Source organism: Tachypleus tridentatus, chromosome 10 (assembly GCF_004210375.1).
Source record: "Tachypleus tridentatus isolate NWPU-2018 chromosome 10, ASM421037v1, whole genome shotgun sequence".
NCBI lineage: Eukaryota > Metazoa > Arthropoda > Merostomata > Xiphosura > Limulidae > Tachypleus > Tachypleus tridentatus.
Genome location: NC_134834.1, coordinates 103,667,337 through 103,688,065, shown reverse-complemented (window position 1 = coordinate 103,688,065; position 20,729 = coordinate 103,667,337). Strand labels below are relative to the sequence as shown.

At 34.7% G+C, this 20,729-nt stretch overlaps 1 protein-coding gene across 1 annotated transcript in view; it reads left to right on the top strand.

The window, feature by feature from the left end:
* Window positions 1-20,387, top strand: part of LOC143228431 (cysteine-rich hydrophobic domain-containing protein 2-like) — a 67,711-nt gene extending 47,324 nt beyond the window's left edge. Inside the window, exons 3-5 of the mRNA XM_076459694.1 lie at window positions 15,379-15,534; window positions 17,888-17,944; window positions 19,879-20,387. Coding sequence (XP_076315809.1) covers window positions 15,379-15,534; window positions 17,888-17,944; window positions 19,879-19,959 — 294 coding nt within the window. The 3' untranslated portion in view covers window positions 19,960-20,387. The remainder of the gene's footprint in view (window positions 1-15,378; window positions 15,535-17,887; window positions 17,945-19,878) is intronic.
* Window positions 20,388-20,729: the final 342 nt, after the last annotated feature.

Here is a 20,729-nt window from a genome sequence, read left to right as displayed (position 1 = left end):
TCATTTCTTTGGTTTCCTGGGTCGTCTCCTTCTGAGTTACCAGGACTTTTCCTACTCTGTTACCTTGGCAGTCATACTCAGTTGTCTGAGCTGTCTTATACTCTGTTACTTGGATTATCCGCTATTTTATTACTTTTATTATCTCCTATTCTGTAACCTGAGTTGTCTCCTATTGAGTTAACTGAGACACTCCTATGCAGTTAGATGGAAGACATTCATACATATTTATCTTGGCTTGGTTCCTGCACAGTTGCTTGGAACTCTTACTCAGTTACCAGGACCTCTCTTACTCTGTTACCTCAAATATTCCTTCTCGATTATCTGAGTTTTCTTCTCATTTACCTCGGTTGTCTCCTTGGTTATCTGGGCTTCCTCCTTCTCAGTTATCTGATTTGTCTGCTACTTGGTTAACAGAGGTACTACAACTCACTTACCTGGACCATCTCTTATTTAGTTATCATTTTACTGGTATTTAAAGGCCATTTTTAACCAGTGAAAGTGTTTTCTGTCATTAACCATGATAGTAGTTATTAATAAAGTTTACCCAAGAATTTCACAAAAGTTCTAATAGGACATCCAGGCAAAAATCATTTTAAAAAGTGGATTTGTTCTTGAAACAACTCTCGAGACTTTCTGTTGCCATGTTGAGGCTGCTAAGATATCAATACTAGTAGAGAAAAAGTTGATTTTTCAATTGTTAGACAAAATTAATTCATTTTTTATTCATGCTTTTAATGTTATTTGTATTATTCTCATAGAAATGCAGAATCCATTTAAGTTCTATCATACCAGTCATCAGTGCTCCATTTTATACCAGTTAGAAATGCTTTATTTTATTAGAGTAAACAATGTGTATATTTATAATGGTGTTTTCACCTTCATTGATTATAGTGCAAATAATGCCTTGTGCAAAATGAAAGATATCTTGGCAGCAAAAGCATTTATGTTGAAATGCAGGAGACTACTCTGTGTACCATCTACTTTCATATATGATGATGGAACAAGGACAATCAACAATAATTGGAGGAAAAATCAGTACATTTAAAATAAGGATGTTCAAAAAATGTTGAGAACATCTTACAAAGACAGAGTCACAAATGAAGAGGTCTATAGAAGATCAAAGCTAGAAGAACATTACTTAACACATTAAAACAATGAAAGTGTAGATATTATGGTCATGTAGTCAGAATGTTATTGGACAACAAGACCAAAGGGAGAAAATAAGAAGGAATGGATGAAGCACGTGAACAGGTGCAGCTTGACTATGAAAGATCGTCATAAAGGCACAAGAGAGAAAGACAAGGCACACCATGACAGTTATTGGACAACAAGACCAAAGGGAGAAAATAAGAAGGAATGGATGAAGCACGTGAACAAGTGCAGCTTGACTATGAAAGATGCGTCATAAAGGCACAAGAGAGAAAGACAAGGCACACCATGACAGCAAACTTTCTGTAGAAGGAGGCCAACTTCATGCCAGACAAGTCTTACAAACCACTACAGAGAAAACAGATATGAATATTTTACTGAAATTTAGACAATAATAATAAATGTAGTTATCAGTATGTCATAGGGTAGTTTTAAAACTAATTTAAGAGCCTTTGTTTTTTGCTCTGAAGGATTTTTCTAAGTCCTTCCCTTTTCACCATTGAAAACATCTGGTATTTTACTAATGTGCATTAATTGGAAAATGCCATGTTCAGGATCCATTTCAAAGGTTCACTGGTGTATTTTGTCTCAACTTTGATTTATGACTACTTTAATGAATTTTCTTCCAGTAGATAATTACAGTAATAGATATCTCTCCTCTTGTGATTGGTGAATGATTCTGCTTGTTCATACTTCCCTGAAATTGTGAATGCATTTTAACATTATTATTATTACTGTTTCACAAGCCTACCCTCGGTGTGGATTCCTGTACATGGTGAGGAGACCTCCCAGGGAAAGTTCTGTTCTTTCTGGTTACCTCCTCTGGGATTTAAACATCCACCCACGTGTTTGCCATGCGTGGCGACCCGTGAAGGGAAGGAAAGGATCCTGGTGGTTGAGGGGTCCAACCCTAACACACCACTTTGGCCTTGAATTCCTGTAGACAGGCAGCCTTTGGGTAGCCCCCCTTTGGTCAATTGGCTGGTCCACTTGGGCTAGAGTCAACCAAGTACTAGTGTTGGAAGTTCTCAACGGGTGTTGTGAACATTGTGCCTGATGCTGGTGTTTGGGTATAGTGCTCACGAAACCCTGGCGTTGCTGCATTGTCCTTGCATGACATTGTAGTAAGGCCCCTCATAGGGTTCCATGGTGGGTGGAGTCAGTGGGTACTGAAATTTTCCTTTTTTCATATGAATCCTCCTATGAGAAATTTAAATAAAATAGTGAAAAACAGTCAATAGGTAAATGACCATGTCTTGAAGACTGAGCAGCAATCTTTAACATCTGCAGCACACGTACCTCATTTTCTTATATTACATTCTCTTTCAGAAAAACCTTTAGGACAAATGTCCCCCTTTTTTATTCATAAGGGACAAGAGGGACTTGCTGGCTCTCCAAAGTCAGTAAAGAAGCTTAGATCTGGAGACATATTGGTTGAAACATCCACATCCCAACACAGTGAACTCCTCTTGAATTCAAAGGCATTTGGGGATGTACCTATTGAGGTTACCCCTCATGCTACCTTGAATTCATCACGAGGAGTTATTGTTGAAGGGATTTGAAGAGCGTCCCTGAGTCAGAGATTCTTGCTGGTTTCTCCACTCAAGGAGTTTCTGCAGTGAGGAGCATCTCCACTCGCAAAGATGGAGTTACACTGCTGACAAATATCTTTGTTTTGACATTTACATCACCACGTGCACCTGCCACCATCAAGGCAGGTTATCTAAATTGCATGATATGGCCGTACATTCCAAACCCTCTCCGATGTTTCCAACGTCAGAGGTTTGGCCACTCAAAGATGTCATGTCGTGGTTCCCTGACATGTGCTCGTTGTGGTGGCAAGGACCATGATGCCTATGAATGTGACACGGACCCACATTGTGTCAACTGCAATGGTTCTCACCCTTCATGCTTTCGTTCTTGCCCAAAATGGTTGGAGGAAAAAGAGGTGCAGCGTTTGAAAATGACTCATAACATTAGTTATCCCGAGGCTCGGAAATTGCTGTTCGCCACTTCATCTCTGACATATGCTGATTTACTTCATTTCACAACTACAGTGGAAGTGAAGACAGATTTCTCTGTGACTCCAAGAGAATCATTTTCCAAACAAATGAAAAGCCTTTTGACCTCCACAGTTAAAAAGGTTGATGAATCAACTTCTACACCCATCTCTGTTCCTCCCATTACATTCCAACAAACCTCAAGATCCACATCCTTTGGTTTCAAATACAGGCATTTCTTTAGATACATCTTTTTCTCCCACCCAAGATGCAAAACAATCATTTGATCGCATCCTCAGTCACTGGAATCCCCTTCCAATAACAAAGACCTGCCAACTCGACCCAGGGCAGGATCCACAGAGGTTGATAGACCTCCTCTGACTGAGGACAGTAAGGAAAAAAAGACGTGGTTATAAACAGAAGGGTTCTCCAGCCACTTCACCTACCCGTCATTAAAAATGGCCACCTTGATGTAATGGAACTGTCGAGGTTTATCTTCTAATCTGGATGTTATCAAAACACTTATTGCTTCCTACCATCCTGTTTGTCTTTCCTTACAAGAAACATTTCTCAAACCTGCTGATACAGTCACCATTTGGCAGTTTTCTGTGTACAGAAATTTTAGGCTGAGTGATGGACGAGTACATGGAGGGGTGGCACTATTGGTTGATCAGCATCTGCCCACCCTGTCTTTGTCATTCAACACACCCTTGGAGGCCGTAGCCATCCGTGTTTCCTTGGGTCATACCATCACTGTTTGTTCTCTCTACCTGTTCCCTGGAGAGACATATGATCAATCAGACCTTGATGCTCTTGTTGAACAGTTGCCGTCTCCCTTTCTGATCCTGGGGGATTTTAATGGATACCATCCCCTCTGGGGAAGTTTTGTTATTGATAGGAGGGGTCGCTCTGTAGAGCATATGCTCTCTGATCACAATTCTTCTCTTTTCAATACTGGTTCTTCAACTTATTTCCATGCAACTAGTCAGTTCTTTACTGCTATTGATCTCTCAGTTTGCTCCCCTTCATTATTCTCCCATTTTTCATGGAGGGTTGACAATAATCTACTAGGCAGTGATCATTTTCCTATACTTTTAAGAGAGACTGGCCATTGTCGATGCCACCCTATCTGCGTGCCCCGATGGAAGCTGGATCAGACAGACTGGTCCACTTTCACTGCTCTTGCAGAAGTTAATCCTGCCATCGTCAGTCAGCCATCAATAGACGACTGTGTGGCAGCTGTAATTGACTGTATTATACAAGCAGCTGCTCAATGTATTCCTAAACCTGGACACATTTTCCATGATATCCTCGCTCGTGGTGGAATTCTGCCTGCCACATGGCATGGAGGGCTCAAAAACGGGCGTGGGATACTTTCTGTAGATATCCCACATTTTCAAACCGTGTCACTTTCCACCAGGCTCGTGCACATGCTAGGTGGGTAAGACATCAAAGCCAGAAGGAATCTTGAATTAAGTTCACCACTAGCATATCTTCTACCACCAGTTCCAAGTCATATGGGACAGGGTTTTGAAAGGTCAGTGGGCACTACAATTCTGTCCCCCTCTCAGTATTACTCTCTGACGGCCAAGAAGTAGCTGATGTCCGGAGCATTGCTCTAGGTGAAAGCTTCTGCCAAGTATCTAGCACTTCTGCTTGTTCCTACACCTTCTTGGCCATCAAGACTCAGGCAAAGTGTTCACCTCTTTCCTTTCGAACTGACTGTCTCTTTGACTATAATCGTCCCTTTACACTGGTGGAACTGAAAATGGCCTTTCATCGGTCTGGCAGTACATCTATTGGACCTGATGATGTACAGTATGACTTGCTGCGTTATCTCTCTCCTGCTTCTCTTGTTATTCTTCTAATTGTTTTTAACCAGATCTGGCAGGAGAATGTTTTTCCTAATGCCTGGTGCCAGGCTATTATCTTTCTCTAAGCCTGGGAAAGATCCCAAGATTCCTTCAAACTACCTCTCCAATTGCTTTGATGAGCTGTCTCTGTAAGACCTTAGAGAGAATGGTTAATGCTCATCTTGTTTGAATCCTCGAATCAAACAACCTCCTCTCGCCCACCCAGTGTGGGTTCTGATGACAGCACTCCACCAAGGACCACCTAATTCAACTTGAAACATCAATCAGAGAAGCCTTTCTCAAACAACAACATCTTGCATCAATATTCTTTGACATTGAAAAGGCTAATGAAACAACATGGAGGTATGGAGTTTTTGAGACCTCCATATATGTGAGTTACATGGCCATTTACCTATGTTTATTTAAAAAAGTTTAATAGACAGGAGATTCCAAGTTAGGTGTGGGTTCGACACTTTCCTGTTCTTTTCTACAGGAATCTGGGGTCCCTCAGGGCTGTGTTTTGAGTGTCTCACTTTTCAGTTTAAAGATTAATGCCATATGAATAAATCCCTCTCACTGTTGCAAACGGGCTCTATGTCGATGATTTTCACATCTCTTATCAGTCGTCGAACATGAGATATATTGAGTGGCAACTACAAACTGCCCTAAATTGTGTACTGAAGTGGACCATGGTGACTGGCTTTAAATTCTTTTTCTCTAAAACCATTTGCATGCATTTTTGTTGCCAACAGAGTATTCACCCTGATCCTGAACTCCATATTGGTGAAGTTTTGCTACCAGTGGTCTCTGAGACCAAGTTCTTGGGGCTTATCTTTGACCGTAAGCTGACCTGTATACCACACTTGAAGCAGCTACTGGTCAAATGCACAAGAGCACTGAACATCCTCCGTGTCCTCTCTACCACCAGTTGGGGAGCAGATCGATGTTCTATGTTAAAAATATATCGTGCTCTTATTAGATCGAAACTTCGATTATGGATCACTGGTCTATGGCTCTGCCAGACCCTTGGCCTTAAAGATGCTGGACCCTATTCATCATCAAGGACTTGGGCTCTGCACTGGGGCTTTCCGCACCTCCCCAGTTCAAAGCTTATACATAGAATCTCATGAACCTTCTCTGCACCTTTGCCGTTTGCAACTGTCTTTGCTGGATTCTTCAAAACTTTGTTCCTTACCAAAGCATCTCACCTGGGGATGTTTTCCTTCCTCAGTGGGCCATACTTTTTCAGAACAGATGATCTGTCATTGCTCCTTTTGGCCTTTGCATCCAGGTGCAATTGGATGAATTGGGTCTGTCCTTGGATAACATTGCAGAATCCACTGGTCAGCCCATCCCACCATGGCTTATTACAGTCCCCAAATGTGGTCTTTCTTTAAGTCATCTGAGAAAGGCAGATATTCCCGATGGGAAGTACCATCTTTTATTTACTGAACATCTTTTGAACAATCTTTCCATTCCAATTTATGTGGATGGTTCCAAATCAGGTAACTCTGTGGGCTCTGCCATGGTTTGTTGCAGTTTGGTGATGCACACAGAATCCCCTCTACAGCTTCTGTGTTCACTGCTGAACTGTATGCTATATCTCTTGCCCTGGATCATATTGAAGCTAAGCAGTACTCCAACTGCACTATTTATACTGACTCCTTTAGTTCTCTACTGGCCCTGGAATCGCTTCATGTTGGCTCACACCCTGTTCTCGCTGATATTCAAAATCGACTGGCCCATTTCTCATTAACATCTACTTCTATCTAGTTTTTTCTGGATACCAGGCCACGTTGGTATTCAGCTTGCAGACATGGCAGCTAAATCTGTCTGCTCTGGCACTATCACCACTGTACCTATTCCGTACATGGACTATGGTTCTGTATTCAAGGCTCGGCTCCATGCCAGCTAACAGTTAACTTGGAGTGAGCAACATGATAACAAGCTTTTCCAAATAAAACCCTGTATTGGACTTTGGCCGTCTAGCTTCCATAAGGTTCGGAAGGAGGAAGTTGTTCTAACTAGACTACGCATTGGTCACAGTTTTTTAACTCATCATTTTCTTTTATCTGGAACTGTTGTACCAGTGTGTAGTTTGTGTAACACTCAAATCACTGTTAGCCACATTTTACTTTCTTGCCATCGTTACGACTCTCAACAACAACACTATTTTAAACATGTTCTGTCCCAATGTTTGTCCGTAACATTAGACAGTGTTATTGGTGATGGTGACACTGTCCACCTTGATAAAGTTTTTAGTTTTTTAATGGCCATTAATCTTTTTAATGTCATTTAAGTGTTTGATATTTATTCATTATACCTTTTTTAATTGTGGTTCCCTTTTAAGAGTTTCAATCTCTCTAGTTCAATTTGAAATTGGAAAATGCCATAACATTAAATAACTTGACGCCAGGACTGGAAAAGCCAACTTCATGTGACTAACGCTGCTGTTTGAACTACCCGTTAGTCGTCCTGGTGAGTTGTTATTACAATTTTGCTGCATATCTTTTCACACTTTTATTACTTTACATTTTGATACTGGCCATAATGACACATAATCGGAACCAGGACTGGAAAGCGCTATCTTGGGTGACTGGCGGTGGTTCTTGTAATTACCTGTTAATCTTCCTGATGGGTTATGATCATTACCATTCTGCTACAGAAAGTCCTTGACAATTTTGTGGACTGGATGTCAACATTGGTTTTATGCCGTTTTTATTTTAATTGCTGTTTTGTTTTTACCTTCATTTCCTTTTATGAATTTTACCACATTTACTTTATTTTTACCTTTTTTACCAGACATTTGGCTAATTATTGTTACGATTTTGCTACATGTCTTTTAAAACTTTTATTACTTTACCTTTTGATAATGGCTGTTATGACACATAACCTGGAACCTGGACTGGAAACTTCAGGTGACTGACGGTTGTTCTTGTACTTACCTGTTAGTCTTCTTGGCAGGTTATGATCATTACCATTATGCTAGAGAAAGTCCTTTACAACTTCTCTTACTCTGCTTTCTATCTTAACATTGTAGACTAGGTGCCAACATTGGTTTTGTGCTTTTTCTGTTTTTCAATGCTGTTTTGTTTTACCTTAATTCCCTTTTATGTATTTTACTACATTTAATTTATTTTTACCTTTTTACCGGACATTTGGCGCAAATAGCCCAGCTGCTTTGTGCCATAAAACAACCAATTCAACCAAACAACCACAAGCCTACAACAAAATCAACTGGGTATTTTGCACCAAAACTTAGATATACTATATGAAATGCTACAAACTCTCATGATCTATTTAAAAGATGAGTATTTTTCTTTGAAATTTAATTTATGTGGCTATAAATACATAATATTTTCAATGTTGCTATGAGTGACTTCCTTTGGACATGACACTCGTTAAATGTGTGTTTACATGAAACCTCAGGAACAAAATCACCGGGCTCAGTAAATAATTGTTGAGTGGAAAAAAAACAACAACAAAAACTCAGCATTAAACTGGGGAAAAACATAACGTTCAGTGAAGTGTTTATTAATGTGTGTAGCTTAAAATTCATTCTCCATAAGTGGACATAAAAACTTCAGAAACAAGATAATTAGAAATTATTCATTTTAAAAGGGAATGGAGATTATCAGAGAAGTATAGAAATAAGATGAATCAAAATGCTAGGATTATATTTTTAAGCCTACAACTAAAACAGAAAATAAACAAACTAGGCTGAGAATAGTGTCTTCATTATTTTCTCAAGCTATAAATCTCTATTTTGACTTTATGTCTACAGTACTTATCAATTTTAGTTGTAGGCTTGAAAGTATGATTTTTGAGTTTTGATTCAACTTGTGACGATCTTTATTCCCATTTTAAAGTAATAGGTTTTAAATTTATTATTGTAATTCTGAAACTGATGTTGTTTTCAAAACTTACAATAATTATCAGCAGCATTATATATGTATTTTTATATTTTATGTATTACGATGTGTCTTTTATAGGCATTTATTATACATAAGTATTTTCATGATTGTGGTATATTCATCATCTCAGCAACAAAATTCTTGGCTTTTACTGACATTTAGGGCTTGGTAGACTGTGAATATTGAAGTTCCATTGCTCATATCCAATTACTGTAAATTTGATAAACACTTTGGGGCCATTTTAAGTGTAACAGGTAAATCCCACTATTCAGTGGAACAAAAGCAGACCAAAAGTTAGTGGTGATTAGTATTGACTATCTGCCTTCCCTGTAATTTGTAACTTCAAAATTAAGTGGAATTTGTGCAGATAGCCCTTAAGTAGCTTTGCACAAGTGTTCAGAAAGAAACAATTTACTTGCTCTCCAGTGGTAACTATTATAGGTTAGAAATCTTGAACCACTGTGCTTAAGTTAATTATTTCATTTTTTATAAGAATATTACATCACTCTGTTGCAGTAAAATTTGTCTTCAGTGATGTTGATTGAAGGTGCTTTTCTCAAAACAAATTGACCTGGGGTCAAGACTACTTGAAGTGAGGCTCTTGGTTGTATAGGCTCTTTGGTAAAGGGGACCATCTTTTAATTATCAGTCATAAAGTATTCCCTCAGCCTGTCCTATTCACCCAATTCCGTGGTATGTTGTTTTTTTTTATATAAAAAGCAGTTAAATATGCCGCTATTCCATTTACTGCACAAAAACACATGAAATGTAGTAAAATAAAATTGATTTGTATTAAATTAACCAGCTTTGTAACTTTTTAAAATTTTCACTCATTTTCATTAAAAAAGAAAAATTTTATCCCAGAAAGATTTGAAATCTTTTGTATAGTTTTCAATACTTCATCTCATTCTGTGTTTTTATAAACATGTTAATTCATTTTAAGAGCTGAAAAAATTGGCACCTATTATTTTAAAAAAATAGTGTATTTGTAGCTGTTCATTTCTTACAATTTCATAATTTTTTAAAAATCTGTTGACTGTTATTAACAGTTTAGGGTAAATATGATTTAGCTATGTTATACATGCGGAGCAGAAGAATTAATACCCAGTTATATATGAACAGTTAACTCAGTTAATGTGATTTTTAGTTGTGCATGCTATCATTATTGTTAGTTCATATGAATATGGTCAATGGATATATCTGTGGGCATGAAAGTGCAAAGTCTTAACCACTAAGTATAAGTTTAGACCATGTACTAAAAACTGGTAGTTGCAATATATTTTGCAACATTAACTGCAGTTAAATACTGACTACAGTAAAATCCTTTTACAGAAGTTTGTAAAATACACATTACCATTAGACAGTTACCTGATTATGGCCACTGAGCAGTCAAAACATTGTAAAAGACAAATAACAATAAACACTCTATTCAAAACTCTGCATCTTTGGACTTTTGTTTAATGTTTAGTGTGTTTTTTATCATTTCCAGTCTTTGGGACAAGCCTATTCCAATGCTATGACAAGAATTATCTCTTTTGAAGAAGTTTTTTTTTATCATTATAACATTCTGTAATCTCTTATTCAAGGCAGATAATCTTATATGGGTAATACTTACAATTGTCTACTACATGTGATTTATATGTATGGTAATTGTAACTATATGTGATTTATATATGGTAGCTACTGTTAATTATGTTTAATTTACATAAACAGTATCTGTATATATAAAACTTAATGTGATATACATACACTAGCTGGAATTGACTGAATGTGGTTTATATAGACAACAGCAATAAGTAAATACATGTGATTTGTGTGCAGTAGTTATAAGTAAATACATGTGATTTGTGTACATGGTAGCCATAAGAAACTACATCTCATTTATATACAGTAGCTCTAAGCAACTATATGTGATTTATTTAGACAGTAGCAATATATGCTTACATGCGATTTATATGGATAGTATCGAAAGCTTATATTTAGAGTATACATGTAACTACCTTTGATTAATATGAACTGCAGGAATGAGTAGGTACTTGTAGTCAATGTAGATGGTAGTTACTGTTAACTACTACATTTAATTATGATCTATATGGATGGTAGCAGTGGTTAACTGCTACATTTTAATTATGATCTGTATGGATGGTAACAATGATTAACTACTACATTTAATTGTGGTCTGTATGGATGGTAGCAGTGGTTAACTGCTACATTTTAATTATGATCTGTATGGATGGTAACAATGATTAACTACTACATTTAATTATGATCTATATGGTTGGTAGCAGTGGTTTACTACATTCAATTATGATCTTTATGGACAGTAGCTATGGTTAACTAATACATTTAATTATGATTTGTATGGATAGTAGTTATGGTTTAGAACTACATTTAGTTATGATCTATATGGATGGTAGCAATGGTTAACTACATTTAATTATTAACTATATGGATGGTAGCAATGGTTAACCACTACATTTCATTATGGGCTATATGGATGGTAACAATGGTTAACTACATTTAATTATCAACTATATGGATGGTAACAATGGTTAACTACATTTAATTATCAACTATATGGATGGTAGCAATGGTTAACTACTACATTTCATTATGGTCTATATGGATGGTAGCAATGGTTAATTACTACATTTCATTATGATCTATATGGATGGTAGTTATGGTTAATTACTACATTTAATTATGGTCTATATGGATGGTAGCAATGGTTAACCACTGTATTTAATTATTTGTGGTTGCTGTTTTTTGTTTGTTTGGAATAGTTTGTGTTTGTTTTTATTGGAAGCATTATAACCCTCAAACTGTTTATATATGAGTGAAGGTCAGTGAGTATATCACAAGAGTTTTACAGAAGTAAATTTAAATTTAGTTACTTTAAGCTAATATCAGCCTGTGTCCATAATCGTGAAATCAAAATGTGGTTTATAACTCAAGGTTTGTTTTTGTATGATTTTTAATTTCATAATGAAATATTTAAATACACTCTCAATCCTCACGTGTGATGCCTCTTCACTCTGAATTACCAATTTTAAGATTTTTTTTCTGCCCTTATTTGCTTTTCTAGGTTTAACATGGATTACACACTCCTACTACAGATATTTTCAACCATAATGTAGGTTTCTAACCTCCAAGTTTCTTGCTTTCTGAATATTTAAATAATAAAGACATACCTACGTTCCACATCTTGTCTTTCAGAAAATGTTAATGATTCTCTCTGACATTTACTATTGGATCATTTATAACCAATACAAAAAAGATCTCATTTAAGTGAATTTTATACAGATCTAGATTTAAAATGTTTTCTCTCAGTTTTTTTGTTTGTCACTGTCTGATCTCAGCTTAGCCAGGTAATGGAATTTTTAACTCATTTGACCCTCTTGAATTATAGTAATTTTAGGACATTCTGTTTTTTGTTAGTGATTTTTTTCCCAGCATATTGCATTTTAAAATATAAAATTTCATTTGTTTTTCAACAGTATTGTGACCTAAAAGTAGGTTTACTGTGTTTCATTAGCTTTCTTTGTCAGAGTATAAAAATATAAAATTTCGAACATGAGCACTACATTTCCTGCTTTTTGTTAACCTAATTTTTTTATTTTTTATTATTATTATTATTTTATTTATTTATTATTGTATAAGAAACTAAAATGTAAAAATTTGAAACTTGATTGATAGGTGAGATAAGAATTTTTTTTTTAATTGCTTGTGATAATATGAGCATGCTGTGGAATGATTTTATGATTTGACATGCTTGCTGGTAACATGACCCTTTGTTTATGCAAAGTTATCCTGCCGTGAGGAACAGCTTTTGCCATTGTATGAGATAGTCAAAGTGGAACTATAAATGAGTAAAAGTGAATTAACTTTTGAAGTCTGTGGCTTTGACAGTAAGAATAAATAATGAACAATTATATGTTATGATGTGCATTCATTCTCAAAAAAGGAAAATATTATTTAAATTTGTAATGTATTTTCAGTTTTACTTTTTTACATTGCTTATTTCACCACTGTAGTGTTAAGGTAGATAAAACAGAAAATAATAGATAAAAATTAACTCATATTCAAGAAGGAGGCTCTCGAGATTATGCAAATAAAATTTGAAAACTGCAAGATGCAGAAGACGTTCTTAATGTGAGAATCACTGCACTCAGACTAAAGGAAAAACTACACCATTAAAAAAGATTTTGTGTATGTGTGTGTGTACAACAGACTCGTAATGTTTACTAACAGTTTGCCAAGTTTTGTGATATTATATTAATGAATTTGGAAGTATAGTAAACATTAATTCTCCTATACAGACTTAATCCTGTTGACTGACTTCATGCACATAGGGTAAAATAATATTATTAAAATAGTGAATTACATGAGTAAACTGAGAAATAACAGAGAATCCTCAAAAGCTGAGGCACTTGAAATTTTTTTGGGCAGGTACGGAATAAATTAATCTGAGACACTTCTCTTTTCATTTACTATGATTTTGTTCTCCAGTTACCTCGAGCATGGGATGCACTTGTAGCTGGTTCAATTTCATTATTCATTAGGATCTCTACTAGCCTACTCAAATTAAAATTATTTTGTACAGGATGAGAATAAATTAATCTGAGAGACCTTTGTCTTGGTCAAATACGTCAACTGTAGTTAGATCTTAAATTAGTCAAGAGATTGTAGAGCTTTGAGATAAAATTTGTTGTTCAAAAAAAAAAAAAACAGTCCATGGTATGAGCTGCTCATCCATGGCTAAAATTACAAGAAAATGCTTAATCTGAACTGAATCAGACATGTTAGAAATAAGGTATTATAATTAATTATGAACACATGAATCTCCAAACCTTCTAAGAACAGAGCAGTAACAAGCTCTGACCACATAGATCTCCAAACCTTCCAACAAAAGGTCGGTAACAAGCTCTAACCACACAAACTGCCAAACCTTCCAACAATAAGTCATTAACAAAGTTCTGAGCATGTAAATTTCCAAACCTTCCAACAATAGGCCAGAAATGACATAATGTTTAGGGATGAAAGAGACCTACTAGACCATGTTGGTTGTCCTATCCTATAAAGTAAACTAAAACTATCAAATAAATAAATTTAAGAAAATAAAACTCTTAAAGGTCAGTCCTTATCATTCATATGGTTATAAAGTTTTCTCTTAAACACACTTAAATATACTGCCTCCACAACATTCAAAAGCAACCCATTGCAAAGGTCCACCACTCTGTTAGAAAAATCAAACTGTCTTAGCTGAAAATGACTCGTATTCTGTCAGAATATATATTTGTGTCCCTTAGTCTTATTATTCTTACCATTAATTGTGAACAAAAATGTAGCATCAACATTATCAATTCCCTTTACAATTTTAAACACCTTAATTAGCACCTCTAACTCTTCTTTTTTTCAGGAGAAACAATTTCAGAGATCTTAACTTTATTATATGACACAGTGATGAAGGTTGGTGGGTGGAACTACTTGTTTATATGCTGTAAAAACTACAGCTTATGGAATACCATGTCTTCAGGTGTCAGACAAAAAACCTTATCCAACAATACATCATTCAGTCTCTTGTTAGTCTTATTTCATTTGTAGCCAATCAGAATAAGAATATAGAACATTTAAAAGCTACAAATTGTGAATCACATTGATATTTTGAAGTGTACTAAAATAAAACTTTGTGAAAATATTTTTCATAAAAAAAACCAAACTTTAGAGTTTCTTAATTTCCCTTCTGTGACTCCCCCCTTACCTTTTTGAAATAAAAAAAACTTTGTTTACCCCTTCATCCCATTTGTCTTCCATCCATTGACAGACTGGAGCTGTTACTGAATATCGCAACTTGTCATTGTGATATACACAACACGTTACATGGCATGAAACTTTGCAGTAACACTCAGAATGATATCAGCTTCTCAATGTTTAATGTGGAAAGTACAATATTTTGCTGAAAACTGTGGTATTTAGAGGGTCTCTAGGATTTATAACATAAAATTGTACAGCTTCTAAAGTAATATATACATAAGTTGCATGTGTCTTATATCTGTTTTATCCTGTGTAACAGTAGTTGCTACTACAACATTAGCATGTTCTTGATTTGTAATTTTACTGTAACAGTATAACATAACTTGTTCTCTAGTGTACTCGGTAATAGTTTTAATTTAACTTTTTGTTCTCTGAAACTTTAAAATAAACTTTGGAATCAAAGATGGCAGTTTATATTCATTTTTCATTTTATTATTTAGTTTATATTGTTCTTACATATTTTGGCCCTATAGATGCCCTACTATTGTTTTAACACCTAAACAAAAGTTAGGACAAGGAAAATATGAATACTATTAATCTTACAACTGATGAAGTAAGTTATTTTTCATTAAATTGTAGGTTCCATTATATATTAGCAGATCATAAAGAATGTCCAGTATTACTACACTTGGCTATCTCTTATTGCAGGTTGCCCCAGAAGAATACAAAGCTACAATGTCTCGAGTGAACAGTGTATTGAAGAAGACATTGCCTGTTAATGTCAAGTGGTTATTATGTGGATGTGTCTGTTGTTGTTGTACATTAGGCTGTTCACTTTGGCCAGTGATATGCCTCAGTAAACGAGTAAGTTATCATCTTGTCACATTGTGATAACCTGTCACATATCACTGAGAAATTACAGAACATTTTTTGAAGTCTGAATGAACATTTTTAAGTAACAAACAAAGCAATTTCTTCACATTATGTTGAATAAACAGTTTGTCTATCTGATGTGATCCTTGGTGAGATCTTTACAGGACTAGCGTATCTAATGTGTTCCATGATAGGTCCTTATAAGGTTGGCCTATCTGATGTGTTTCTTAGTCAGTGCTTTCAGGACAACCCCATCTAATGTGTTCCTTAATAAGATCTTATAGCTACAACCTAACCTAGCTGATATGATCCCAAGTGAAATCCTTAGAAGTCCATCCTAGCTGATTAGCATTTAGTTCTTAATATTCTTGACACAAGACCATTACAGGTCCATCCTAGCTAATTAACATGTAGTTCTTAACATTCCTTTCAAGGGACCATTCCATGAAACCCTCTGAACAGGTAAAATAACAAATCTGGTTACTAGTTGCATGATAGTTAAAATATAACTAAATATCTATTAAATAGTCATACATAAGTGTTGTTCATTATGTGGAACGTTTTAAAACCTTTCTGTCTGTGATAGTGATATCTAAGTAAAACAAAATTTCCACTCATTTTGGTTTTTTTTCACCTGTTATGAAAGTATTGTTATATACATTAATGAGTTGTAAAGTTTTAGTTCCATATAAAAGTTGTACAGTATTGGAAACAGTTCTGAAAATGATGAGGAAATAGTTATAAAAGTCATACTTTACTTGTTTTCCTGTTTCATGAGTAAATGAACTGTACTAGAGAGAGTACAATAATGTATTTATACTTTACACTGTGAATAAATAATTGACATACTACACCAGCATAAACCTGTTAACAGTATGGTCATACTATGCCCAGTAGTTGTGTAAATCCAGCTATGAGTCTGAAATAACACATAAAAAACTTGTGGAAATCATAGTTTTGTCTGTTGAAGGATATTCAGTGCAAGAAGTTATAACAAAAGTGTTTCAGCAATAGCTGAAAGATGGCAAAGTACTAATCTTATCAACAACTTTGATGTGAATAAAGGTGTAACATTTTGAATGTTGCCTTGAGAACATAAGATACACATGAAGTGATCACAGTGGATGTTGTAGCTGTTCAAAAGCTGTTGCTGAGAAGAGACCACTAAAACAAATCAAAAGTTTAAAATTGGCATTGGATTACCAACTGTGGAATGAGCAAAACTGGATAAAAAATTTGGTTTTTACAGCTAATTCCTGGTGTGAATTAATCAGGAACAGTCAGTGATTATTTGATGGTGAAGAGTGGGGTTGTATCATAGTCAGTGTACAGAATCTAAAGTGAAACATTGTGGATAACCAGAACACATTTAGGATCAAATCCAAATCAACAGTGTCAATGATGCATACAAACTTTATACTGGTGATAAGTAGAGGTGTGCTACATTAACTTGTTTGTTCACAAATATGAATCATCTGCCTGAGATCTACCTCAATCATCTGCCTGAGATCTACCAGCAACACAATGATCCAAAGAATGTATCAAAAATGGTGAAACAATATTTTGAATGTAAAAAGGCTTTTGGAACTCTTAAAACTTTAGCTTGGCCTGCATAAAGGCCAGGCTATGTGGCCTTATATAAAAATGGTGGAAAGGTAACAAAAGTGTCTTGTAACAGTATTCTACAATTGTAAGTTTATAAACCACATAGGAGCATGAAAGTAAAATCTTTTCTCTGTTTAAAGCAGAAGACTTAGATATCAAAATTCCAATACATTGTGTAGTTTATACTTTGTGTTTTCTGTGTTATTATTAGTAAATTCATTATCTTGTTTCATTTAACCATTTTTTATTCTTGCATGTTCATGACTTGTGTGTTTCAATAATAATTTCCATACTTTATATGCAAAAACGGCTCATTTGGGTTGAGAAAATATTTTACATAGAAGAGCAATTAAAGAAGCCTTACTTATACAACAACTTAAACCCAAAATAAACCAATATAAAGAAACGCCTTTATACCTATATTAATATAATAAAATAAATAAAATTATATATTCAAACATCTAATACCGCCCTCTACATTTCGACACACAGTTACACAACCCTTTCAAACATGTGGTCAGCTTCGGTCAGTTACCTCTTTCTTTGTGAACCTGATCGATCACCGAAGAAGGTCGAAGCGTTGTTCGCTTCTTCTATGTAAATATTTTCTCAACCCAAACGAGCCGTTTTTGCATATAAATTCTCAACAAGTGGGTTTCTCGACATCACTGATTATAATTTCCATACTGTATGTATGTATGTATAAATTTTAAAATGTTGTAACCTCTGTTTTCAATAGACAAGACATTCAATAGAAAAAGTATTGGATTGGGAAAATAGCCATCTTTATCACAAAGTAAGTATCTTCACCTTAAACTTTCCTTATTAAATGATATTGTAATAAATGTGTTAAACTATATATTAGTTGGTCTTAGTTTTCCACATAAACTTTATTTGTTGGTACACTTATACATACCCCTGTAATTATTTTATTTATTTTCTATGGAAGATATGTCTATATTTGAAAATGTTATCATACTTAAATTTCGTAAGACCTACGTAATGACATTTCTTTTTGTTACAGTTTTTGCACCAAAATTAGTTTGAAATACCAGTTTTATTTTGTTCAGAAAAATAGTTCATGTACCTAATCATTAAAGTCAGGTGGCAAACAATAAAAGTTTGTTGATTCATTTGCTAGTACAATACTTGTTGATTCATTTTCTAGTACAATACTTCTTAAACTTTCTTTATTTTGAATAAAAGTTCAGGTATGGTCTTACATTTATTGATAAACAGCAGTTAAAAAATGTAGTCAGGTCACTTGTTGTGCCTCGGAAATTCTGTTGTGTAACTCAGCAGTCAACTAGTAAAATGTTTTACATAAACTTCACACAGGAACTTGAATCAGATGAATTATATAGAAACTCCCACAAAATTCAAGTATTTTTTTCATAAAAATCGTTGTAGTTTTCTGTGAAACAGTATTTGTAGGTCCTACATATATTTGTGCAAAACATAATACAGTTTGTTTAATTGAGAAGCATGCTATTTGTAAAATCTGGAGAAAGTAACATACCATCACTTGTTCTGGATGATATTTCACAAAGTGTCATATATAATTCCATGTAGTATGTCTGTATTGACACAGACTTAGTATGACATATCAGGTATATGTTCAGGGTCCTGAAGATAATTTTGTATTCCAGCATTAATATTTTATAATTACATGTTATAATGGACATTTTCACCAGTGATATGTATTTTATGTCAGGTAAAATTTAATATTTCATTGAGACCATAAGTTATTGCTATATCATCATTTGTTAGAGATCAATTGCTAAGAAACATTTCTGGACATCAATATATTTTTATGCAACCAAAAATTCACAGGTAACTTAATTATTAGTATTATTATTGTTGTTGTTGTGGCTTTTGTTTGTATTCTGAAATGTTAGTTGGATTACAAGTTTTGTCTCGTAAAAACACAAATGTTGACCTTGTCCTCATCTTTACTGTCTCTGCTCTGAACATGGAATATTCAAATATTGGTGAGCTCTCTCCTTGTTGGTTATGTTAGAAACAGTAGTTTTCACTATGTACCTATTACATGACAGTTTATTTTTACTTTCAAAATGTAGGTGTTGCTCCTGATGTCATTTTTATTGTTTATGGAACAATACATGATCTGTTGGTTTTCAGATAGACAAGAAACTGTTCTCAGTTCATTGATTATTGTACTGTGGTACTGCTGTTTACCTTACTGATGTCAGGCTCAGGTCAGTGGTAGTTGGGCAGATTTTGAAGGTAAAAAAAAAAACCTTCACAGGTGAATTCTCTCCGTCTTGTAGAGGAAGGACTTGAAGCCCAACTGTCACATCAGGATATCTAACAAACCTGTATAAATCAACAGCATGAGAATGACTCATCTATAACTTCTTAGACTAATGATTTAAGATCTTAGTACAATGCAAGATGATGTGGTTGTTGGATCCACATAACAGTTCTTGTAAAATTATATCCATGGTATGATTGGTGAAAATTGAGCCTGGTCATTCAGTCAGCTAGCACACGGTCTGATGTCTGTTGCATATAAAACCTTGTTCTCAATTGACTTGCCTTCACTAATTTACAGCTACGTTATTTCTATTTTTGCCACTGTTGATACACACATTGTACATATATGTATACTTGAATTACTTTCATATGAAACATTTAATTATGTACATTGTTTGAAGCATAAATGAGACATATTTAAGAAGTGCTTTGTAATTCTTATGTCTGATTTAGCTTGGTCTTCACTGGAGGTTAGGAAAGCAAAGAAAGGATTCAACTACTATGATGGAATATGTAAGTATATCTGAATTCTAAGTATGTATCAATATTGCTAACAGAGTTTAACTCTCTCTCTGTGTGAGGGCTGGATCACTTTGACTGAACATATAACCACTGGGTAGCTATATAAGTGTACTGACCATAACGTTTAATGTGGTAAGCATATCTTCATGGAAGTATGGTGAGCTTTTGATAAATGTACCCAGATTTTTTAATCAAGTGTTTTTGCTAAAGATTTATCTACGAATGTATGGAGTCAGAGTGTAACTCTGACGGGTTTGAATTTGAATGCAAGGTGATTTGGGACATTAAGATTAAAAATACCTTCTTTTTTTTCATTTAACAATATTCCTTTTCATAACCTCTGAAAATTCCAAAATGAATATCAAAAGTTTTTCAAAAAGTTTAAATTTTATCATTTAAGTTCTTTACTAATGCTGTACAGTCAGTGTGTTTGACAGACCAAAGAACCACTACAAAAAATACAAAACAAATCTAATTTACTGTTTTGTTTTTCAAAAGTGATTTTAAAAGAAACAGTTATTCATCCTCAACAGTTTGAGGTGTATACCAGTTTACACCCATCTTTATTAAAACATTGATCATAATAAATTATGGGCTGTGTCTGATTTAAATTGTTGTACATTACACTATGTAATAAAATTTTTACTACTTCTTGTTCCTGAACAGAAAGTGTTATTTACAAATTGTTAAAGTAAATGGAGAAAAACCTTATTTTTCTCTTCAAACTTTGCTTTTGTGACCTGGGAGCGTATATTGAAAACATAATGGGAGACTATATTTGG